Source organism: Loxodonta africana, chromosome 20 (assembly GCF_030014295.1).
Source record: "Loxodonta africana isolate mLoxAfr1 chromosome 20, mLoxAfr1.hap2, whole genome shotgun sequence".
Lineage (NCBI taxonomy): Eukaryota > Metazoa > Chordata > Mammalia > Proboscidea > Elephantidae > Loxodonta > Loxodonta africana.
In genome coordinates, this window is record NC_087361.1 from 73,255,555 (window position 1) to 73,277,558 (window position 22,004).

Below are 22,004 nucleotides of genomic sequence, written 5' to 3' on the forward strand. Positions count from 1 at the left end.
TCACAGAGCAACAGTGGGGTGGGGATGCTGCTGCCTAGTTTCTGGCCTGGAGTCTAGGGTCTGGTCCCCACTCTGGCCAGGCTGTGACCTTGGGCCAGACATTAGCCTCATCAGTGAAATGCGGACACTCAGTCCCCCCCCCGAGAGCTGTAGTGCGAATCAAATGAGATAATGGGATGAGGAAAGCGCCTCATAAACTGAAAACAGCAGGACAAAGGTCAGAGTATATTGCTGTGCCTCACAGCTGCCTCCCCAGCCCTTTGGCAGGGGATTAAGAGGCTGGGCTCCATATTCTCAACCCTCCTCCCCCACATGTACCGTCTGCGTCTCTCACTATCACTCTTGTTTCTTGTTGCATGCTGTGAAGTCGCTTCCGACTCACAGCGACCCATACAGCAGAATGAAACACCGGTCCTCTGCAGAGCCCGTTGTTGCAGCCACTGTGTCAGTTCAGCTCGTTGAGGGTCTTCCTCTTTTTAGCTGATGCTTTACCAAGCACGATGTTAGTATCCCCTTTTTAGAGCTGAAGAAACTGAAGCTCCAGGGAGGTGCTGCCAAGTATGCCCTGGGTCCCAAAGTCTCACCTCCCACATGTGGCTGACTTTAGGGATGCAGGTGACCCTTAATGTGGGAGGACCCCAAGATAATGTATGTAGAGAAATCAGCACAATGCCTAGCATGTATTAATTTTTTAAAGAAATGATGGTTATTATTAGGCTAAGCTTCCCCGGCTATAAGTGGCCTAGCCAGGATGGGACCCAGGTCTTATCTTAGGCTAAAACCTTTGCCCTTACCACCTACCCTCTTGGGCTAACTTGCTCACACTTTAGAAGGGAAATGTAAGGGACACCATCTTCTTCCAAGATGGCTCCAGAAGGTCATAGGTTCTTTCATGACCCCATGTCTGTCTCCAACCAACATTCCCACTCTCCTTCCTTGCTTCTCCAGGGTAAGCCTGTTTCCATACGCAGATATACACAGCCTTCTCAAAATCCCTTCTTTACCCACAACCCTTTAGGGAATGATCTGGTGTTTCCAAACCAACTAAACAGCACTTAAAGCTTGCCAAATGAGTTTTTAATGAACTCTATGGAATTTGAAGGCTCAAACTTAAGAAACATTCCACCTAGAAGGTGTTTTACATAAGGTAGTGTACAGCGCACATCAAGAAAACGTCCTTTCTAAAACCTAAATGCACTGACCACTGGAAACAGGACAGTACAATTCTGGAATCTAATGAGGAGTACATTGGAAAAGCCCTGACCTAGCAGAAGCTCCCAGGGCAAGGCTCCAGGGCAGCACCAAGGTACTGCTTAAGTGACCTTGGCCAAGTCACTGGCCCTATTGAACCTGTTTCTACGTCTGTAAAACAGGAGTAATAAACCTTCTCCCTTCTTGGGGGATTAGTGAATGAGGCTGTAAGTGGCGTCTAGCACTTGGCGTAGAGTAGGCTGCCGACAGATGTCAATTCCTGCTCCACTCCTTCTTCATCTCCATTCTTCTCTCTACACGACCTCAACTCTGATTTCAGGTCAGACAACAGAAGCTAGGATTCGTATTACAGACATGCGGCTCATAGCCGGCTTGGCTGGAACGCGAAAGCATCTATACACAAGGCCAGACATGCAATCTAGACTTCTTAGAGAACACTGGGTCCAGCCCCAGCCTTACAGAGAGGGAGCGGGACCAGAGAGCACCTACTTGGCCAAGGTCACAGATCCAGTGAGGCAGCAGCAGGACCAGGCCCCGGGCCTCAGCTCCTAAGCTCATGTCCTTGCTTGCAATGAGGTCTCGCGAGCTTTCTCACACATGAAGGTTTTCTCCTGTTTCCTCTGCTCTCCTCCCAGCCCCAGCCAGTATGTCTGAGCCCAGCCCTCCTGCTAACGGAGGTCATGCTTAGCCCCTCTTCAAGTCTGTCTCTAAAGGTCCCCTGCCCTGCTTCCCTCCCTGGTCCCATAACCCTATCCAATCCAGAGGCCCAAACTTCAGGACACACATAGCCAAGACGAAGGTTAGAAAAAGCTGAGAAGGCACTTTATTGGAGGTCTCTACCTCCATCCACTGAGAAAGGAGCCAGAAGGCCCGCTCTGAGGGTCCTGGCGTCACCTACCCCTCGCTGGCTGGCCCAGCCAAGGGCCTAGAACAGCCAGTCTGGCCACCAGCACTCATTGAGAGAGGAGCGGGCAGGCGACTGACTTAGAAAAAATAGATCTATGTACATCTGACATATTTATAGCACATAAATTAGGGACCGCTCTGACCCCCGCCCGCGGAGTCTAAGCACTGAGAAGGGAGGTAGGGGCCAGTGCAGGGAAGTCGCTGGAGGTCACTGGAGGGTCTCATCCTGTCCCCTCTCACACACGGTGCTCTCCTAGGGCCTCCCCGGCCTCCTTGGCTTAGTCCAGGCGTCTGCAGGAGGAAGGTGCCATCTGCATCTAGTGTCTGCGACTGGGTTTGAGGAGGCACCAGATAAAAGGAACTACACTTGCAGTTATAGTCAGTAGTTCGAGTCACTTGTAATTCCAAGAGGAGGGCAGACAGGAGAGGCCACAGGCTCCGAATCCCAGGACAGTGGTTGACAATAAACCAACACTTCAGCTTCTGTCCACAGAAGCACACGAGGGAGCGTGCCCAAACAGGGGCAGCCACCATGCTCAGCTGTCCTCCTAAGAGGGCTGCAGGCCTTGAGTCCATGAGTTTGGTCCTGGGTCTAATTCAGACCCTCAGTTCCGACTCCCGGCAACCTCTTCCTCCTTCCAGCCACTGGAGTTTTTGCCAAACTTGTAGACAAGCCGCCGGCCATCCACTCGTTCCAGGATCTCCCGTTTATAGTAGTACCTGGGATGGGTGGTCAGAGGTGTCAGGCAGGAACACGCCCTGGTGTGCTGGCGCCTTCCACCTGTCCCGGTTATCCTCAGGAGGTCCCCACTTGTTTCCAGCTGGACTACCCTGACCCTAACCCACCATGGTTCAGCCTTCCTGAAGCTTCTCTCTCTTTCCCACCTGCAAGGGGAAGCTATCTACGGCCTTTGATTGTGTCCAGGTTACCTGGCTCTGCTTTTGTTTCTTTGTAACTTATGGCTGTGTCCTGGGGCACACCATGACACCACATATTTTGGGGCTGGAAGGGAGCTTAGGGATGAGCCAGTCCACCCTCGTTGTACACAGAAGCAAACTGAGGCCCAGACACAAGCTGCCCTGTGGTGGGAGAGCCAGGACTCGAGCGTGGACCGAGGCTAATGTTCTTTCCACCACTGGCTAAGTGCCTTGGTTAGGACAAGCCTTGCAGACAGGACAAAGAAATCTTCCTGTTAATTAAAGTTTACTGAGGACTTTCTGTGTGTCAGGCTAAGATTTTCTCCGTGTGATCATTTAATCACATGAAGTAGGTACCACCAGCTGCTGTCGAGTCGATTCCAACTCATGAAGGCCCCGTGTGGGTCGGAGTAGAACCACGCTCCACAGGGTTTTTAATGGCTGATTGTTCAGAAGTAGATCGCCAGGCCTTTCTTCCTAGGTGCCTCTGGGTGGACTCAAACCTCCAACTCTTCAGTTAGCAGCCAAGCATGTTAACCATTTGCACCACCCAGGGACTCCATGAAGTAGGCAGGCATTGCTATTATCCAAACTTGTTGGATGAAACAGGGTTGGCAGAAGTTGGTGGTAGTGGTTGGGAGAGGGCAGTGGGCGGGCACACGAATACCATTCTGTTCCTGCTGACCCCGCTCATCTCTGCGCCGGATCCCCCAGGTGTCCAGCCAGGGCACGGGGGTCCCAGCCACCAGCTCACCTCATGGCCCGGCTCAGCTTCTCGTAGGTCATGCTGCTGTTCTTTTTCTTTTGGCCCCACAGCTGGGCCACGGCCTCAGAGCGCAGGAACTTGAAGACACCCTCGTGCCGGTTCTCCCACTTCATGAGGCCCTCATTGAGCTCCGGGTGGATGAGGATGTCCCGGATAAACTCCCACAGGTGGGTGCCTCGAGGGGCTGCAAGGCCAGATGCCCTCAGTGAGTGGGCCAGGTGTGTGGGCTATGCCCCCTTGCACCGCAGGCCAGCTGGCCCTACCCATCCCAGCACGCTGCGTACTAATGGCAGACACATGGAACAGGCCTCACTTGGTGCCACATACTGTAGCGGCTGCTTTCCTCCTTGCCTCCTCACTAGATGGGAGCTCCCTGAGGACTGGCTTGCATCTTAAGCAGCAAGAGACGTTTCACTCACTCAACATCTATCAAATGTCTGGCTGGGATACAGTGGTTGAGACACAGTACTGCCCAGAGGGGCTCCTGGTCCAGTGGTTAAAAAGTAACCATGCCAAATGGTGGCAAGAACAGGGAGCAAAGAACTGGCCCAGCCTGGGGGGCCGTGGGACAGCGTCTCTGCAAAAACACCTCCCCTAGGACAGAGAGAGAAAAGCCAGGCAAAGTGTGCGTGAGGGGCAACTGCGTGAGCAAAAGCAGAGAGGCAAGAGAGACCACGGAGCTTTGTGGCAGCCTCTCGGTGGTTCGCGGAGGCTGGGGGACTCAGGCCCACAGGAACAGGACGGTGTGGTGGCTGGAGGGGTCGCCCCCTTCTCCACCCTCTGGCGGGCTGGGAGTCCAGCAGCCTAGGCACCCCCAGACCATGCTCTTTGCTGGTGGTCTCAGCCCACTGTGGGCTCTTCTGGCCCTCCCTGGCAGACACCAGCCTCCTCCCCCACCAAGGTGTCCCAGTAGGCAGGACAGGGGTCAAGTGCAGAGAGAACTGGAATGGGTTGTGCAGGAAGCTGGGCCCTTCCTTCTGGAGCCTGTTTCCCTCTGCTCCAGGACCACCCAGCCAGGCTGTGCAATGTGGTGGAGGCTGATAGTTACCATGTAGCCCTCCCCGCTGTGCACAGCTGTCACGAGGGTGGGTGGCAGCGTGGAAGGCAGAGAACACAGGAGAAGGGGGAATGCCAGTGATGCCATAATACCCCTCTCCCCCTACTCGCAGGCCCACCCCCTGGCCCTGCACAAAGTGGGAGACCCTGGAGCTCACCATGCTTGCTCTTCTTGCCCTCCAAACACTCCCGGGACTCTTTGCTCTGCTTTCGTGGCCGGCCCCGTTTCCGCTTCCCGTGCTTGGGGTCCCCCTTCTTACAGTCTGGAAAGCCATCTATGGGAAGCGGAGGTGGCCAGTCAGGAGAGGGCAGGATAGGAGTGCTGGGAGAGCAGCCCTCCACAGGAAAACTTGGGTCCTGTCCAGTGGGACACCCTCTTGGGACGCAGAAGCTCCCTGGACTCACCACTAGGGAAAGGCTTGTTGCTGTCTGTGTGATCCAGGTCCACATCGCTTCCACCGGAGTCTGAGGAGTGTGAGCTCTGAGGTGTCCCGGTGCCTGGGGAGGTGGACAGGGTGAGGCCCCATGCTGCCCATGGCCTCTGCTGGGCAGGGCCCCTGAGGCTCCTGGGACACGCTGCCCACCCTACCCCTGCTCCCTCCCAGAGAAGCCCAAGGGGCTCAGAGCACTCGGGGAAGGTGCTCCAGACAGGGCTCTCACCTGCAGTGGAGACATCTGAGCTGCCTGGGGAGGGGGCTCCGGCGCCGTAGCTGCTGGGGTAGTACGGGCAGTCCTCCAGCAGCTCCTGGACGAAGGGGCTTGCCTGGTCTGGGAGGGAGAGGTCAGAGTTCACAGGGACTCAGAGGACCAGGCAGGATGGGGAAGGCTGCCTGGAGTCTGATAAGCTGCCTTTGGGAATTTTTCTAATTAGGGGAGGAAGAAACCTGGGATAGGGGGTCATCTCTAGTGCTCTGGGAGGGGCAGGGATGGGACAGGACAGGCTGGGAGGAGAGTTAAGAGGGTTCTCACCAAAAGGGCCCGTGTCTCCTAGGGTCTCCTGGAAGGCCATGCCGTCCTTCTCCAGGAGTTCAATGATCCAGCTGAGTTCGTCAGACATGCCGTCCTTCTCCAGCGGTTCAATGATCCAGCCAAGTTCGTCAGAAGGGCTGGCAGCTGGCATGGAAGGAGGAAGAGGTCGGCCCAGGCTGTGGCACACTTCTCTCACCCTCAGGGCTCCTCTCTGGCTGTGCCCTCTGGCCAGGGTCTGGGGTCCTTCCCATCGCTGTGCCAAACTCCGCTCAGCCTCTCTGACTAAGAAGGGGGACCAGGAAAGAAGCCAGCCTCCTCCCAACCCCTGAACCCCCTCGGCATCAGAAACAGGGACAGACTACCCAATAAGCAAGGTTCACACAGGCTTACCTCTGCTTCCTTACTAACCTGTAGCGCACAATTTCACCTATTTTTCACACCTTTCACCCATGTGCAATTGTGCACTACAGGTTAGTAAGCAAACACAAGTAACCCTATGCACACCCTGCTTACTGTAAGCCCACGCGTACCTTGCTTACTGGTTAATCCGCCCCTGACCAGGAGCTTGGACTCACTGAGGTCCCGCAGCTGGGCATGGAGCTGGTCCCCCAGAGGTCCAAACACCAGACGCAGCTCCTCAAGGGCACAACTGCAGAGCGTGGCCCCGTCCATGTCACACCGCGAGAAGTCGATGGAGCTGGCGTCGTATTTGTTCTTCTCCACTTGGTAGCTGATCCAGTCCAGAACCTGGGCCTTTGACCAGAACTGGGGCTGCTCCCCTGACCAACTGGCTTTCTCTATAAGGGGCCGGGGTGCAGCAACAGGGTCAGCTCACGTGACCTGGCAGACCCTCCAACCCCTCTTCCTGACGACCGTTTGGAACAGGAGAAAAGACTGGATTCTTTGCCCATTTCCACCTGACCCCTCAGAGAACCCTCCCAGGGTAGGGGCAGGACGTGGCATTCACAGCAGCCACAACTCTCCCAACCCTACACCTCAGGCACTTATATCACCCCAGCCCCTAGCCCTAGAATTGGTTCAGGAAAGCCTCCTCCCTGTCCAAGCCCTGTTTATCAAACAGGCCCTCAGATGGATCTGTCGCTCCCTCACCCTGCCGAGACCCACCTGTGCCCTGCAGAGGCATCTGTGTGTTGCTCAGGGTCAGCACCAGGTCATCAGCCCCAAAGTTGGCCGCAGGGGGAGCAGACACCTGAGTGGGGTCCTCCGAGCTGTACATGGCACTGAAGTAGTTGCTAAAAATGTTGCTAATCTCACAGGTTGCAGCCATGAGGCTACCTGGGGGGCGGGGAGGAGATGAGGTTGGTAAGGGGCCAGGGTCTTTGCCTTACGTGCCACCTATTCTGTTCTGGCCAAGCCTGGGGCAGGAAAAGCCGCTACCTTGGTAACCCCAGAGTAGGAAGGCGAACGTCTCTTGGGGCACCCTTTCTTCAAGAAGGGTTCCAAGGTCTCGGAGGTAAGGGCACAGGACTCCCCCTGCTGGGGGCTCCCTCCTCAGCCCACCTGGGCCCAAGTGGGACCGGCAGTCATGACCACCCTGTCCCTCCCAAAACTGTTGCTCCACTCCCCGACCCGCAGGACGCCCCCACCGCCTGACACTTCTGCTCCGAAATTCTCGATCCGGAGATGCACGGGCAGGTTCAGATCTGCAAATCCACTAGACGCCTCCCCAATTTCCCAAGGCCCAGGCTAGGGCGTATACAGATGGGGTCCTACCAGAGTGGTGTGGGGTATAGGTGCCGCAGGCAGGCAGGCAGGCAAGCAGGCAGGCAGGCAGGCTAAAGGGACAGCAGGCAGGCGAGTGACTCAGGCGGCAAGAGCTCGCCAGGTAGCACCAAGGCAGCTGGCCACGCTCACCCCCACCCGCCTAAATAGAGTGTGAGCTCCTCCCCGCCCCAGGGCCTTTATAGTGTGCTCCCCGGCGGTAACCTGAGCCGCTGGCTCATTGGATGGAGGGGATTTCCTGGCCTTTAGACTGGGCTCTTGGCCCCAGGTGATTTGCATATTATGTGCCACTCGGCCCGGATCCTAGCAGGGGTGCTGGGAAATCAGGCCCGGCTGGTTTAATGATTGTCAGAGTCTGTAATCCCACACCCTGTGGGGTTGGGCACAGGGCACTGGCCTGGGAGGGTGGGTGGGAGTCGCTGAGGTGGGCATCTGTGCTTTCAGCCACCCCCTGCCTCAGGAAACTCCTCCCAGGGGTCAGGCCAGGGGGTAGGGCAGGTGGGGGAATCCAAACCCCTGGCTGAACTGGGTCAAAAGGCTGTTGGTGTTGTCATGGTTGAGTCAATTCCCACTCCTGGCGACTCCACCACATGTGCAGAATAGAACTGCTCTATAGGGTTTTCAAAGCTGTGACCTTTAGAGAGCAGATTGCCAGGCCTGTCTTCCGAGGCACCTCTGGGCACAGGCTGGGAGGCCCTCCAGGCCTAACACCAGGCAATATTTATGGGCTAGTGGGTGGGGAAAGAGCCCTGGTGGTGCAGGGGTAAGCACTCAGCTACGAACCAAAAGGTCGGTAGTTTGAAACCACCATTCATTCTGCACAAGAAAGATGTAGCAATCAGCTTCCGTAGATTACAGTCTTGGAAACCCTATGGGCCAGTTCTACTCTGTCCTACAGGGTTGCTATGAGTTGGAATTCAACTCCACAGCAACAGGTTTTAGTGGGTGGGGGCCAGGCCTGCCAGCCTAGGCCCAGGTCTCCAAGGTCCCCAGCCACAGGAGCCACTCTTAGATTTTGTTGGCAAAGTCTTGGCACACTCTCGCCTACCTGAACCCCATCTATCCAACAAGGCTGCTACAGCCACTTCTGGAGACCTGGCTCTGCTTGAATGCTCTTCCCTCAGGCTCTGATGGAGCCCCCCCTCCTCTGCTGGGGGCTGCCGGAGGTGCTGGGACCCACGAGGATCTCTTTATCCCTGTCCCCCATCGAATCACCTGTTCACTCTGCCCAGTTTACCAGTACCTGTCTACCGCCCTCTAGTGGTCAGAAGCCTGACTACCTGGGTCATGTCATTCAAAGAATAAAAAGGTACACACAGTAATAATTTATTATTTAGCAGGCATTTTTACCGTATTCCCCAACTTAATCCCTACAAAATCCCTGTAAGGAATGCACAACGATCCTCATTTTAAAGGTGAAGAAACTGTAGCTCAGAGGGCTTGAATGATTCTCCCAGGCCACACCGAGCTAGTTATGCGGTATGGCTGAGATTTGAACCCAGGTATGTCAGATGCCCAAACCCCATGCTTTACCCATACGACATGCCTCCTGGCTTCAGAACCCACCCTCAACTCCATTAAAGAGCTCTTGCCTCCCCTAAGAGCAGAGTGAGTCTCCCACGGGTGTGGTCCTCTCTATAGACAAGGTCCTATACGGCCCCCTTGAGACCCTGGAGATAGCGGTAACAGAGTGGTGAGAAGGCAGGTTTGTAGTGTTTCCACGACTATGTAGTCTTGGGCAAGATTCTGCACTTCAGTTTCCCACTAGTCAAGTGAGAAAGTTGTTTGGACTTAATCCCTAAAACCTTCCAGATGGAGTTTTTTATGCATCTACAATGCAAGGTGTTTCTCTCTCTCCTTTCCACTCCTTGATGCCCAAGGCCCTGGGTGACCCAGGGTGCACTCAGCCTTGGTGGGTGGAGGGCTCCTGAAACAACAGGTTACTCCAACCCCAGAGACCCCTTTCTTTTAACTCTACAGACTGAAGGCTAAAAAATCCAACCCAGGGAATCTACTGCTTATCTTGTCTCTCAAACTACGGGGTGCTTAGAAGACAGGGGGGCTAATGTCCAGGGCTGCCTCCACCGGGCCAGGGGTGGCAGGGGAGCCTGGGGCTCTGGCGATAGGATTTTCCCCAGCCCTTCGGGGGACCTCCCCCAGGGAGCCAGAGGCAGGCACACCCTGGGCCCAGTCACTCACTCTGGAATGTGGGTGAACCGGCTTCTAGCCCCAGGACTGCTCACGTGCTCCCTGCCCTGAGGATGGGTGGGGTGAGGAGGATGTATAGAGAGGGGATTAAGATCTGCTCCCTTGCCTTCAGGGGGCTTAAGTGCAGAAATGGAGGTGAGATATGTGAATCCTTATCTCCAAGTAGTAATGCCTTCAACAGCCAAGTGAAGGTTATGGAAAATAAGTGGGAAAGGCTTGGATTTGAGGTCTTACTTGGAGGGATAGGGGTGAGGGGTGGAAAGAAGATTCCATGGTGGTGGTCAGAGCAGCTAGGAAGCAGGAGGCAAGGGGCCTTCCCAATACTCTGCCAATGCCAAGGACAGCCTGTTGACCTTCCCCACAGAGCCGCCCAGACAGTGGCACAGCCCCATCTTGGGGACGGCAGGGAGCACTGCCCCAGCCCTCTAAGATGATAGGAACGTGGGTGGGGTAGGCAACACAACTCAGGACACATGGAGTCAAAGAACTGTTTTCAGGATAAGCTTCCAGCCCTTTTCTTTCAGTGACTCTTCACTATTACTGGGCTCATCGATGCTGTAGGTTTTCATACGCAGCAAGGAATAGCAGCCACCGGTCTCAGGGCTAAGCTAGCTGGAGGCACCCGGATAGCCATTAAATAGCCCTCATTTTTTTTATAGCACACTGCCGGGGACACACAGCCCTGAAAGAGCCATCACATTGCCTGGAGCTAGAGTAGCTCTTACAATCCTGGGCCCCTAAAACCCCCTCTTAAGACCCAAAATACCCTCTCTTCTGATGAAGCTCTGGGTGTGCCATGGGACAGAGGCACTCAGCAGCCAGCCACATGGTCACCACTATTTCCTTGCTTTTGCTGAGGGTGAAAACAAATCTATTTAAGCGGCTGAGCTGTGTTTTCTTTCCTAAACCCCATGCAGGGAAGGGCAGAGGCTAGTATTGATAACCTCAAAGCCAAGGGCAAAGCCACAAATGGAGACTGGTTCAGGGGTGCCCTGGAATTTAATGAAATAAAATAAAAGACAACTTAAATATATTTCAGTATTTCTGCACAACCCTCCCCTCACCACACCACCAAACTCAAGTTTCTAACTGCTTAGATCTCCAGGATGAAGCCAGGAAATCTCAACTTCGTGCCAAATTTTGAATAGACTCTACTTACCATTTTTTTTTTTTTTTTTTACCATACCATCAAAATAGTGATCAGGGAGCAAAGGAGGGGAGGCCCAGTGAAGCCCAGGGATACTGAGATACTGAGAACAACACCAGAACTCTCATTTTTTAGCAATGGAAAAGATGGAGAGGAGGGTACTGCAGATGGAGAATTTAGGGGTTTCACAGAGGACTGGAGTGTACCCATTTATACATCGTTCCACCAATAATCTCCACGCCATACTTCCAGGTGCAGGTGTGGAACCCCCACTTATCTAGCCTGGGAGTCCCCTAAGGGCAGGGACACTGTCATCCTCTGGGTCTCCTCCAGTGACCTTCTTAGAACACCTGTACACAGAGGGGATACCTGGTAGAAGAAACTTTTTTTTTATAATTAAATTTTTGTGTGTTTTATTATTTTCTTATTGTGCTTCAGGTGAAAGTTTACAGAGCAAATTAGTTCCTCATTAAACAACATACAACTTGTTTTGTGACATTGTTGCCACCCTGCCATGTGTCAACGCTCTCCTCTTCCCTGGGTTCCCTGTTTCCATTCATCCAGTTTTCCTGTCCCTTCCTGCCTTCTCGTCTTTGCTTTTGGGCTGGTATGCCCATTAGTCTCGTATACATCATGACTGAACTACAAATGAAGCACGTCCCTCAAGTGTGTTATCGTTTGCCCTATAGGCCTGTCTGATCTTTGGCTGAAGGGCGAAACCTCAGGAGTAACTTCAGTACTGAGTTAAAAGGGTATCCGGGGCCATACTCTTCGGGTTTCTCCAGTCTCTGTCAGACCAACAAGTCTGGTCTTTTTTTTTGTGAGTTTGAATTTTGTTCTACATTTTTCTCCAGCTCTGTTCGGAACCCTCTATTGTGATCCCTGTCAAAGCAGTCAGTGGTGGTAGCCAGGCACCTTCCAGTTGTTCCGAGTGGTAGAAGAAATTTAACACTCCATCTATAACTCCAACTTAAATACTTTCCACTTAAAAACATTTATTAAAATAAAGATCAAACCTAAAAAAAATTACCAGAACGCCAGCCCTTTGCATAGTACCTGAAGAAATGGCAAAAAAAGAAATAGTAAAATCCTTTCTGCAGACCTAAGTGGGGAGGCGGGAGAAGACTGACTGCCCCACCCCGGCCAGCAGCGTGCTGGTATACTGAGGAGAGCTGTGGAAGTTCTCTGGTCTCAGGCCTCAGCGTTCCAGAGGTTCCCACCACAGCAATGGCCTGAGAGTCACATACACCTAAGCCCAGAGAATAGGTTATCCTGAGGGGATAGAAACTGCAGGAAGCTGACTGGAGAATTGGAAGTTGGAAACAAGCGATTATTCTGAAAGCCTGTGAAGGCTGAAGAGGCAGAGGCCACTCGCTGAGCCCCTAATTGCCCTTGGGCTCCAGGATTTGCTGGACGTAGTTGACCACGTTGCTGTGGAGCTGGGAGGCAGTGGAAGCAAAGGTCTCCTTGGCGAGGGCCTGGGCCACCTCGCTGCCACTCACCATCGCGTGGTACAACGGAAGGGTGTACTTCTGCTTCCCCTGCATGAAACACATATACACACGGCCTGAGCGGCCTGTTTGGTGGGTCTGGCCAGCCCTCCTGTCCCCTGGTACCAGTGTAATGGCAGTCATGGTCAAGTGCCAAAAGGGACGTAGGTATCAGTACTGGAATGAGGAGCTTCCCAGAGGTAAGTGCTCTAATTCTGCCATTTTCTTAGAGGCCACAGACCCATGGAGATAGATCCCATTATTCACCCCAATCCATGGTAACACAGGGACTCTACACCCAACAAAACAATGAGGAGTGACATAACAGGGCTGCAAGCTTTTAGAAAGCTATTAGGTGGCTAGAGACAGACAGGCAGATACCAAAGGCTGTACCACCTAAAGGTGAGGGCTACGTAAAGGTCAAGTGTAGCGAAGCAAAAGATCCACAAGTCAAATTCACATAACGTAAGCCAGCGACATCATGGAACCTTGGTGAGGCCTTCAGAGGGCTCCCAATACCTCCAAATAGGTACCCACCTCAAAGGGATGGGGGAGTCAGCATTGCCTTATATCCACAGCCGGTCTTGCTCCCTGCTCTAGAATCTGATAACTTCACCGAAAGAGCCCTAGGCCCTTCCCCAGCAGGGGACTCTGACAAGGTCATCTGCTGTGTGTCTCAATTTTTCCCAAGTCACAGGGCTTATCTGTCACTAATCTTTCTTGTCCTCTGACCCATTACCCCACCCCCATTACTCATGAGGCTTCTCAGTTTGGGGTTAGCTCTGACCAGCTCTGACCATTTCTTCCTCAGGCCTCACCAGCCGATCTGCAAAAAGCTCCCCAACACACAACGGGATACTACTCAGCCATAAAGGGAAATAAAGTCCTGATGCCTGCCACTTCATGGGTGAACCTTGAAAACATCATGCTGAGTGAAAGCAGTCAGTCCCAAAAGGACTAGTATTATATGGTATTTGTATGAAATAAGCAAATATACAGAAACCAAAGGTTAGGGGGCATTGAGTTTATGTTAATGGTGGTGGAATGACTTGGAAAGGATAGTGAGAATGTTTGCACAACATGAACAAGGTTACACTCAATGTCACTGAATTATACATGTAGAAATGGTTGAGATGGCATATTATGTATATTTTCACCACAATAAAAAAAAACTTACAAAAAAAAAAGCTCCCCAAGCCCACAAGCTTCCCTTCCCCCAGGGCAAGTCCTCCACAAGCCCCACTTTTCACATGACTGATGTGCAGGGTCCTCCAGGAGGCCATCTCCCCGTCTCAGCTCCAGAGAAGGTCAGTACACACCTCAGACCCCTGAGGCTCTGATGACACTAGCTGCGGGGCCCACCCTGTGCCTGAGGCATGTAGGTGGGAGTCACCCACCTGGCTCCACAGGAACTCCTTCACTTTCCAGAAATCCTCCTGGTGGTCATTCTTAAGGACAATCTGGCCCCATCGTAGCCTTAGCTCTGCGTTCCGGGCGTTTGAGACATTTGGGTATGTCTCTCCAAGTTTTTTCAAGTTCCCTATAAAAGAGAAAGAAAAGAGTTGTTAACAACTCTGCCAGCAGTCCTGTGTCGGAGGCCTAAATGCCCGGCTCTCAGGGACCCAGAGTGTCTGCCCTCAGGCTCTCTGAAAGCTGGGAACAGACTTCAAGGAGGTTCCCGGCTGCCACCTGACCATTCGTTCTCGTGTTTATCTTCAATCCACCAAATGTTTCCTTAATGTTCCTACAAACCTTCTGCTCTTTTCTTATAATCATCCTATTTTTCCGCCCCAGGTTAAAGCATACGTATCCCCTAAAATACCCTGGCCTACTTTTTGTTTTACCACTAACCTGCTAAAAGTCATCTTGGCTTTAATTTTTTTTTTTTAAATAACACCACTTGGTAACTCTTATTTCTGACTGCGCACCAGCACAGCATTCATGGCGAAGAGCTGAGGCTGAGTAGGTTCAAATCCCAGTCCCACCACTTATGTGGCCTACTTGTGCCTCAGGTTCATGCTGTGTTCCCTGGGGATTGTAATTACAGTATCTACTTTGTCCACCACCTGTTAGTTTGCTGTCCTGTGTGTTGCTGTGATGCTGGAAGCTATGCCACCAGCATTTCAAATACCAGCAGGGTCATCCATGGTGGATGGGTTTTAGCAGAGCTTCCAAACTAAGACAGACTCGGAAGAAAGGCCTGGCAATCTACTTCTGAGAATTAGCCAATGAAAACCTTACAGATCACAACAGAACACTGTTCAGCTCGCTTGCTTTGACACATCATCAGAAGGGATCAATCACTGCAGGAGGCCACCATGTTTGGGGAAGCAGAGGGCCAGCAGGGAGAAAGGAGGCCCTTGGCAAGATGGCAGCTGCATGCCAGTGATTGAAGGTGCCAGAGGACCAGGCTATGTTTTATTCTTTTATACGTAAGGTCACTATGGAGTTATGAGAGTTAGATGACTTAGCAGATGTAAAGAGCTGCCTGAGAGGCCAAGGACCTGACAGCCTGCCTTGGCTTCCCCATGCACTTGTATAACCTGTACCCTTCTCTTGTCGTCACACTCCCAGCAGAAGGGCTGTGTTCACCCGCCAGCCACCCAGGGCAAGCACCACAACTTCTTTTCTGAGTCTCTCTCTGGCCCCTGATATAATTAGCTCTTCCAACAAAAAGACTCTGTTTACCAGGCTGAAAGAAATCACCCCCATTTTCTTACCAGGAGGGAGAGGCGACTTCTGGAGGATCTTATCTAGGAAGTAGACCAGCTGGTAGGTCTTCCAGGAAGAGATGGCCACAGCGTCAATGGCCTTCATGTCCAGTTCCTCAGTTACCCAGAGCTGAGCCAGCTCTTCAGCGGGCTTCATGAGTGCATCCCCAGGGGAGAGGTCAGGGAGGTAGGGGGGCCAGCCAGGAGTATTCAGCCATCGATCAAACTCAAAACCTGTTTAGTAGAAGGAGAAAAAAGATACCGTCAGAATGTCTCTGGCAGGGTCATGGTCAACTTGCCCAAACAACTCCCAGATACCTCGAGCTCCTTTCTGCCTCTCCACCCCCAACTCTGTCTCCAATATTTAATACCACTTTCCCACCACTACTTGTTCCAGCAGGCTCCCAGTTTTAAGACTGGACTGTACCTTTTCCTACAGTTAAGAAAAAAAAAATTTTTTTTTTTTTTCCTGCAAATGAACATTGTGTTGTCAGGGCCAGGTTGATGGATGCTTTCCTAGCTTTATTCAAGTTCATGTTCTCCTCTGGACCACCAGAACAGCCTTGTGCTTTAGCACCTGGGCTCTATCCATGACAAAGTTGCCTGGGTTCCTACCTTAGCTCTGCTATCAACTAGCTGGGAGGCCATGAGTGTGTTGCTTCATCTCTCTGAGCCTCAATTCTGTCTGTAAAATGAGGGTGGCCCCATCTTGCTTAGGTGGCGCAGTGGTTAAAGCGCTTGGCTGCCAACCAAAAGGTCTGTGGCTCGAATCCACCACCCACTCCGCAGGACAAAGATATGGCAGATATAGAATATAGATATAGGGTAGTTCTAGTCTGTCCTATAGGGTCGCTTTGCGTCAGAATCGACTTGACAGCCATGGATTCTATCTTGCTTGGGTGCTGTAAGGATTATACTGCCTCGTGCACAGTATAGCCCATAACCTGCTGCCGCTGAGTTGATTCTAACTCACAGTGACCTTGTAGGAGAGAGTAGAACTGTCCTATAGGATTTCCAAGGGGTGCCTGGTGAATTTGAACTGCTGACCTTTTGGTTAGCAGCTACAGTCCTTAACCACTATGCCACCAGGGCTTCCTTGTGCCTAGTAAGCACTATTATTAACTGTCGTTTGCTATGGAATCTCATAACCTTGAAATGCAGGCCTCTAACCACAGAGTAGATGCTGCTAAGGCCTGATCAGTCCCAGCTGCCGGGGTAAGCTGACTTTTCCAAAGCAATCCCAGAGCAGCTCAGAGTACACGGCACGAAGGGGGGGATGTCTAATGGACTGTCTCATCCGTGGGTTTCCACTCTCTCTCTGGAGATAGTGCCCCCCAAACCTCAACCAGGGCAACCACTGGGGTTTCCCTTCATTCAGAATTTGCTCGTACGAGGCAACTCATGATCCTAAGGCTGGGGCTGCGGCTGCCCTGTGACTTTCGGCCTGGACCTCAGCAGCAGCTCTCTGGGCAGAGTTAAAGAGCTGATTGTGTGTGTCCAGGTGCAAGGAAAACAAAAAAGAGAAGCCATCTTTGTGATCTCAAGCCGAGGACCCTGGGTTTGCTCCCTAAAATGCCACTTTCTAAATGACCTTGATCCGTTATCTTCCTACCCCACCTTGGTTATCTTCCTACCCCACCTTGGTGTTTGCAAATGTAAAGCAGCAATCCTGTGTCCTGGAAGCCTGTGGGCTGGCTCTCCTGCTCACCTGGAATGGAATCCACCTTCTTTTCCTTTAGTTCAGGGAAATAGTCCAGGTAGAATTCCAGAAAGTCGTCGGCTAAGATACTTTGGAATTTAAATTCATCGACATAGGCCTGGGAGAAGGGAGGTGCTTTTCAGATCCTTTCTGGATCCCCTGAGGAGTATTACTCAGGCCTTCCTCCAACCCCCACCTCGTCTGCCCCCTGCCGCTACCCTCCAACCCAGCTGCTTCTCTGCTCCTCTCCCTTCTCCCCTCCTTCAGAGTTGACTATACCTTGAGAAAATTGTCAAACTGATCCTGATCACCCACCAAGTGGGCCAGGTAGGAGACAAAGCAGAAGCCTTTCTCGTAGGGGATTTCGTTGTAGGTGTCGTCTGGGTCAACACCTGGCAGAGGAGAAAATGGACAAGATGTCAGCATTTAACACCTATAATCCTCATTGCCCTTTTCTCGCTCCAGATTCAGACCAACTAAACAACAGATCAGAATTCAGCTTCCCCAGAAACCACAAGGCCAAAAATGTTTCCAGATCCATTCAAAGAAAACCTTAGAGAGTCATTAACTACAAACCCAGTAAGAGCACAAAGAAACCAGCCTTCAGAGGAGCTGGTGAGTTTCTATATTCCTAGGCTATGCTTTGCTCAGGTGGGCTCTGTCAATTCTTAGCCTTCAGCAAAGGGCATAGTTGCTTCTCCAGTCCTGTTAGTTACCACCTACATACCTGACCACCCAAGCCCAGAACAATGTGTTGTTTCTATGGCTGTTCTAGACTAAAATGAACTAATGACCCATCTACAAAAAGTTAGTTTTCACAGTCAAGGGCACTAAGGAACAAGAGCTTTAACTGCACAGAAGGTTTTAGATTAGTCACACATGCAACTGAAAAAAAAAAAAAAACTGTGAGAAAATAAAGAAGCTCTGAACTTGAGACAGAGGACCTGGATCAGAGTTCCGGTTGTGCCCTGATGAGATGCATGACCTTGGACAAGCCATTTAACTTGTCTGGATGGAGCTGCATCCCATCCTCTGTAAAATAAGGCTAACTCTTGCTCTACAAAACTCACAGGTCTGACCTGATGATAAAAAAGGAATGGGGTCTAAAATACTCCACTGGTCTCACTCCGTCTAGAGTAAGGGAGAATGAAGAAAACCAAAGACACAAAGGAAAGATTAGTCCAAATGACTGATGGACCACAAATATTACAGCCCCCATCAGATTGAGGTCTAGCACAATGAGATGGTGGCCAGCTACCACCACCGACTGCTCTGACAGGGATCACAATAGAGGGTCCTGGACAGAGCTGGAGAAAAACGTAGAACAAAATTCTAACTCACAAGAAAATAAAATGACCAGACTTACTGGTCTGACAGAGACTAGAGAAACCTTGAGAACATGGCCCCCGGACACCCTTGTAGTCCAGTAACAAAGACACTCCTAAAGTTCACCCTTCAGCCAAAGATTAGACAGGCCCATAAAACAAAACAAGACTAAAGGTGCACACCAGCCCAGGGACAAGGACTAGAAGGCAGGAGGGAACAGGAAAGCTGCTAACAGGGAACCCAAGGTTGAGAAGGGAGAGTGTTAACATGTCATGGGGTTGGTAACCAATGTCACAAAATAACATGTGCACTGTTTAATGAGAAGCTAGTTTGTTTTATAAACCTTCATCTAAAGCACAAAAACTAAAGAAAAAAAGTAATGGGAAAGAACCCTGTAAACTATACAGACCAGTACAAATGTAGAGCGGCAGCGGGGTGTGGGCAGCTCCTGTCTGGAGGGGAGGGAGATAAGAAGGCAGACAGGGACAGAAGCTGGCTGAATGGACAAGGAATACAGCGGGGAGAGGAGGAGTGTGCTGCCGCATTAGGGGGAGAGCAACTAGGAGTAGATAGCAAGGTGTATATAAATTTTTGAATGAGACACTGACTTATTTGTAAACTTTGACTTAAAGCACAATAAAAAAATAAAGCGGCAGTGAGGTCACTAAGAACTGCAGAGACTTGGACAGAACTCCTGTCTTATTGAAATGGCTGGGCTTCAGTCTGTCCAGAGGCTGGGAAATGGCTAAAAAGGGCTCTGGAGGGCCCCTCACTTCCCAAAGAAGTTATTCTAAGTGTGCACTGATGGACACGAAGCTGAACCAATGTGGGGCTCTGTGCTCCATTTAGGGGTGGGGTGTCAGACAGAGGACCTGGCTCGATCTTCACTCGGAGCTTGTTCAGCGGGTGATCCTCGCCGGTGATGTCTATGTGCTGCTGGAGCAGAGCCCGGCCCGTGGCAGCCTCCAAGCAGGTGTAAGCGGCCCCTGCAGTAAAAAGAAACCGTAAGCCCCAAGAGTTCGCCTGGGACACCCAAGGGCACTTTCCTGGCAGAACAGGCTGTGCTGCCCCCTGATGGTCACAAGGAGAATGATGGCAGGTACCTGAAGTGTGCCCTCCTGGTACACCCTGACTCAGCTCCTATCAACCTGTGGCTATGAAGGACTTGGTAAGCACAGACGGTCAGTGTCTCCCCTAAGTGAGGACTGGGGGAAAGGGAAGACACTCATCTGCAGATACAGGTGGCTATTTCTACATCCATAACTGTAGGTGATGCTTATATATCAGCACAGACAATAGAGTACAAAAGGGCAACGGTCAGGGCAACTTCTTAGACACAACCAACCACCCCGTGGGACGATGTTCCGAGACTCGAGGGACATTTACGTCAAATGGCACAACACAGTACATAAGTTCTGCATCCTACTTTGGTGAGTCGTGTCTGGGGTCTTAAAAGCTTGCTAGCGGTCGTCTAAGACACAACTATTGGTCTCCTCCCATCCGGAGCAAAAGAATTAAGAAAACCAAAGACCCAAAGGAGTAATTAGTCCAAAGGACTAATGGACCACAGGAACCATAGCCTACATGACCCTAAAACCAGAAGAACTAGATGGTGCTCGGCTACCACTACCACCTGCTCTGACTGGGATCACAACAGAGGGTCCCTAACAAAGCAGGAGAAAAATCGTAGAACAAAAATTCAAATTCACAAAAAAGACCAGACTTACTGGTCTGATAGAGACTAGAGGAACCCCGGAGACTATGGCCCTAAGACACCCTTCTGAACTGGAACTGAAGCCGCCATCACCAGAGACTACCTTTCAGCCAAACCACAGACGGGCTCATAAAATAAACAGCAATAACTGACAGGAACATGTGTTCCTTAGAACAGTCTCTATTATATGGGATCAAATGGGCAACATTTGCCCAAAAGCAAAGATGAGAAGACAGAAAGGGGTAGCAATTCAAGATGAAATGGGGAACCTAGAAGGGAAACGGGGGAGGGCAGGCACATTGTGGGGAATGGAACCAGTGTCACGAAGCACTTTGTGTACAAACTATCCAACAGGAAACTAATTTGCTCTGTAAATTTTCACTTGATGCACAATAAGGAATTTACTAAAAAAACAGACTAATGAAGTTAGTTGAAGCTTGAAAACATCATGCTGAGTGAAATAAGCTAGACACAAAAGAACAAATACTGCTTAATTCCAGTTATACAAAATATCTAGAATAGGCAAATACAGATACAGAACACAGATCAGTGGTTAACAGGGGCTGAGGGGAGGAGGGAACGGGGAGCTACTGCTTAATAGGTACTGAGTTTTTTTTTTCAAGGGGGGTGATGAAAAGTCTTGAAAACAAATGGCGGTGAATTATAGTCAAATTATGTAATTAATGCCACTGAATTGTATACCCCAAAATGGTTAAAATGGCCAATTTTACGTTATATATTTCCACCACAATTAAAAAGAAGAAAAAAAAAAAAACAGTGGAGGAGTTGTTTACACCTATTCCTCTAACAATTAGCTTTCCCTGTCAATGTGTTTTTATTTTTCGAGATAGTAGTTTGATCTCCTATGAAAACTTAGAGTATTTTCATCGGACTGTTCCTCTGAGAAATGAGAAACTGACACAATTTTTCTAAGAGTCTCTGAGGATCCTTTAGGCTCCAATACTGCCCGAGGAAATGGAGGAGGGGAAGGGGTTTTTTAACCTGCCAGCTCTACGGCTTACTAGATGTTCTCGCTCTGGGCAACTTACTTAATCCCTCTTAGCTTCAGTTTCTTCATCTGCACAATGGGGTAATAATATTTGTTCTATTGGGTTCTCAGTGCTTAATTACGAGCCTGTTCACAAATAGGCTCCTGCTGTGTATACTTTGGATGAAAATGTAAGTTTGTATGAACTTTCTTGGAGGTGACAGGACAACATACACTAAAAAGCCTTAAAAATCATACTCAGAAATTTTTATCCTTATTGAATTGAAAAAATCTGAGATCTGCATTAAGATTTCTAGGTAATGAAAGATTTCTATGTAAGGATGTTTGTCAAAATCTTTCTACGGAAAATTGGAAACCACCTATCTAACAACTGGAGGTTGAATAAATTATGAAACATCCACACTAACCCAGACCCAGTGCCGTCAACATCCACACTATGCGGTCTTAAAAGAAAATTGAAGGACTTGGGAAAATGTTTAACTTTATTAAGCTAAAAAAAAGCCTGGTTGTAAAATCACGTATGGCCTGATAATTCACACCACACACACACAGAAAAATGTTTGAAAGAATACTGTCTTAGTCATCTAGTGCTGCTATAACAGAAATACCACAAGTTAATGGCTTAAACAAAGAGAAGTTTATCATCGCAGTCTAGGAGGCTAGAAGTCCGAATTTAGGGTGTTAGCTCTTTGTTAGCTCTGGAGGAAGGTCCTTGTTAGGGATCTCTGTGTAGGAGCTTCTCAGCACAGGGACCTGGTCCAGTGGACATGTTCTCCAGGCTCTGATTTCTTGGTGTTATGCAGTCCCCTGTCTCTCTGTTAGCTTCTCTCTTTTATATCTCAAAAGAGACTGATTTAGGACACAACCTTATCTTGTAGATTGAGTCTTGCCTCATTAACACAACTGCGTCTAATCTTGCCTGACATCAGAGAGGTAGGATTTACAACACACAAATCACATCAGCTGACAAAACGGTGGACAATCACACAATACTGAGAATCAGGGCCTGGCCGAGATGACACATTCTGGGGGGACACAATCAACCATGACAGATACATACACTGATTACCTTGGACAGTGAGATTACTGGTACATGTTTTCTTTGTGTGTGTGAGTTTTTCCAGATATGC

General features: G+C 50.6%; 2 protein-coding genes across 5 annotated transcripts in view; both read right to left on the bottom strand.

The window, feature by feature from the left end:
* ELF3 (E74 like ETS transcription factor 3) lies at window positions 1–13,927 on the bottom strand. 3 transcript variants are annotated; one of them, XM_023548260.2, is made up of 9 exons: window positions 13,813–13,927; window positions 6,953–7,123; window positions 6,403–6,624; window positions 5,828–5,971; window positions 5,519–5,626; window positions 5,264–5,356; window positions 5,017–5,133; window positions 3,791–3,986; window positions 1–2,838 (listed from the first exon to the last, which is right to left on the bottom strand). In XM_023548260.2, exons 2-9 carry the CDS (start codon window positions 7,113–7,115, stop codon window positions 2,724–2,726), a joined length of 1,158 nt encoding a protein of 385 aa, XP_023404028.1. In that variant the 5' UTR covers window positions 7,116–7,123; window positions 13,813–13,927; the 3' UTR covers window positions 1–2,723. The 3 variants fall into 3 exon arrangements, with proteins under 3 accessions (XP_023404028.1, XP_023404027.1, XP_023404026.1); XM_023548259.2 differs by lacking the exon at window positions 13,813–13,927 and adding an exon at window positions 7,562–11,769 and having other exon boundaries at window positions 3–2,838; window positions 6,358–6,624; XM_023548258.2 differs by having other exon boundaries at window positions 4–2,838; window positions 6,358–6,624.
* Window positions 11,901–22,004, bottom strand: part of RNPEP (arginyl aminopeptidase) — a 25,798-nt gene continuing 15,694 nt past the window's right edge. For both annotated transcript variants that reach the window (XM_023548257.2, XM_023548256.2), the window contains 6 exons: window positions 19,024–19,137; window positions 17,105–17,217; window positions 16,835–16,943; window positions 15,136–15,360; window positions 13,813–13,955; window positions 11,901–12,466 (listed from right to left, as the gene is read on the bottom strand). In XM_023548257.2, coding sequence (XP_023404025.2) covers window positions 12,308–12,466; window positions 13,813–13,955; window positions 15,136–15,360; window positions 16,835–16,943; window positions 17,105–17,217; window positions 19,024–19,137 — 863 coding nt within the window. In that variant the 3' untranslated portion in view covers window positions 11,901–12,307. The remainder of the gene's footprint in view (window positions 12,467–13,812; window positions 13,956–15,135; window positions 15,361–16,834; window positions 16,944–17,104; window positions 17,218–19,023; window positions 19,138–22,004) is intronic.

What these genes read in the sequence shown, in the direction of transcription:
- ELF3 (XM_023548259.2), bottom strand. Translation starts at nt 7,115, where the DNA reads ATGGCTGCAACCTGTGAGATTAGCAACATTTTTAGCAACTACTTCAGT. An exon ending in GATGCCTCTGCAGGGCACAG is followed by an intron (nt 6,625 to 6,952) that starts GTGGGTCTCGGC and finishes GGCCCCTTATAG; the next exon opens with AGAAAGCCAGTTGGTCAGGG. An exon ending in AAGCTGAGCCGGGCCATGAG is followed by an intron (nt 2,839 to 3,790) that starts GTGAGCTGGTGG and finishes CACCCATCCCAG; the next exon opens with GTACTACTATAAACGGGAGA.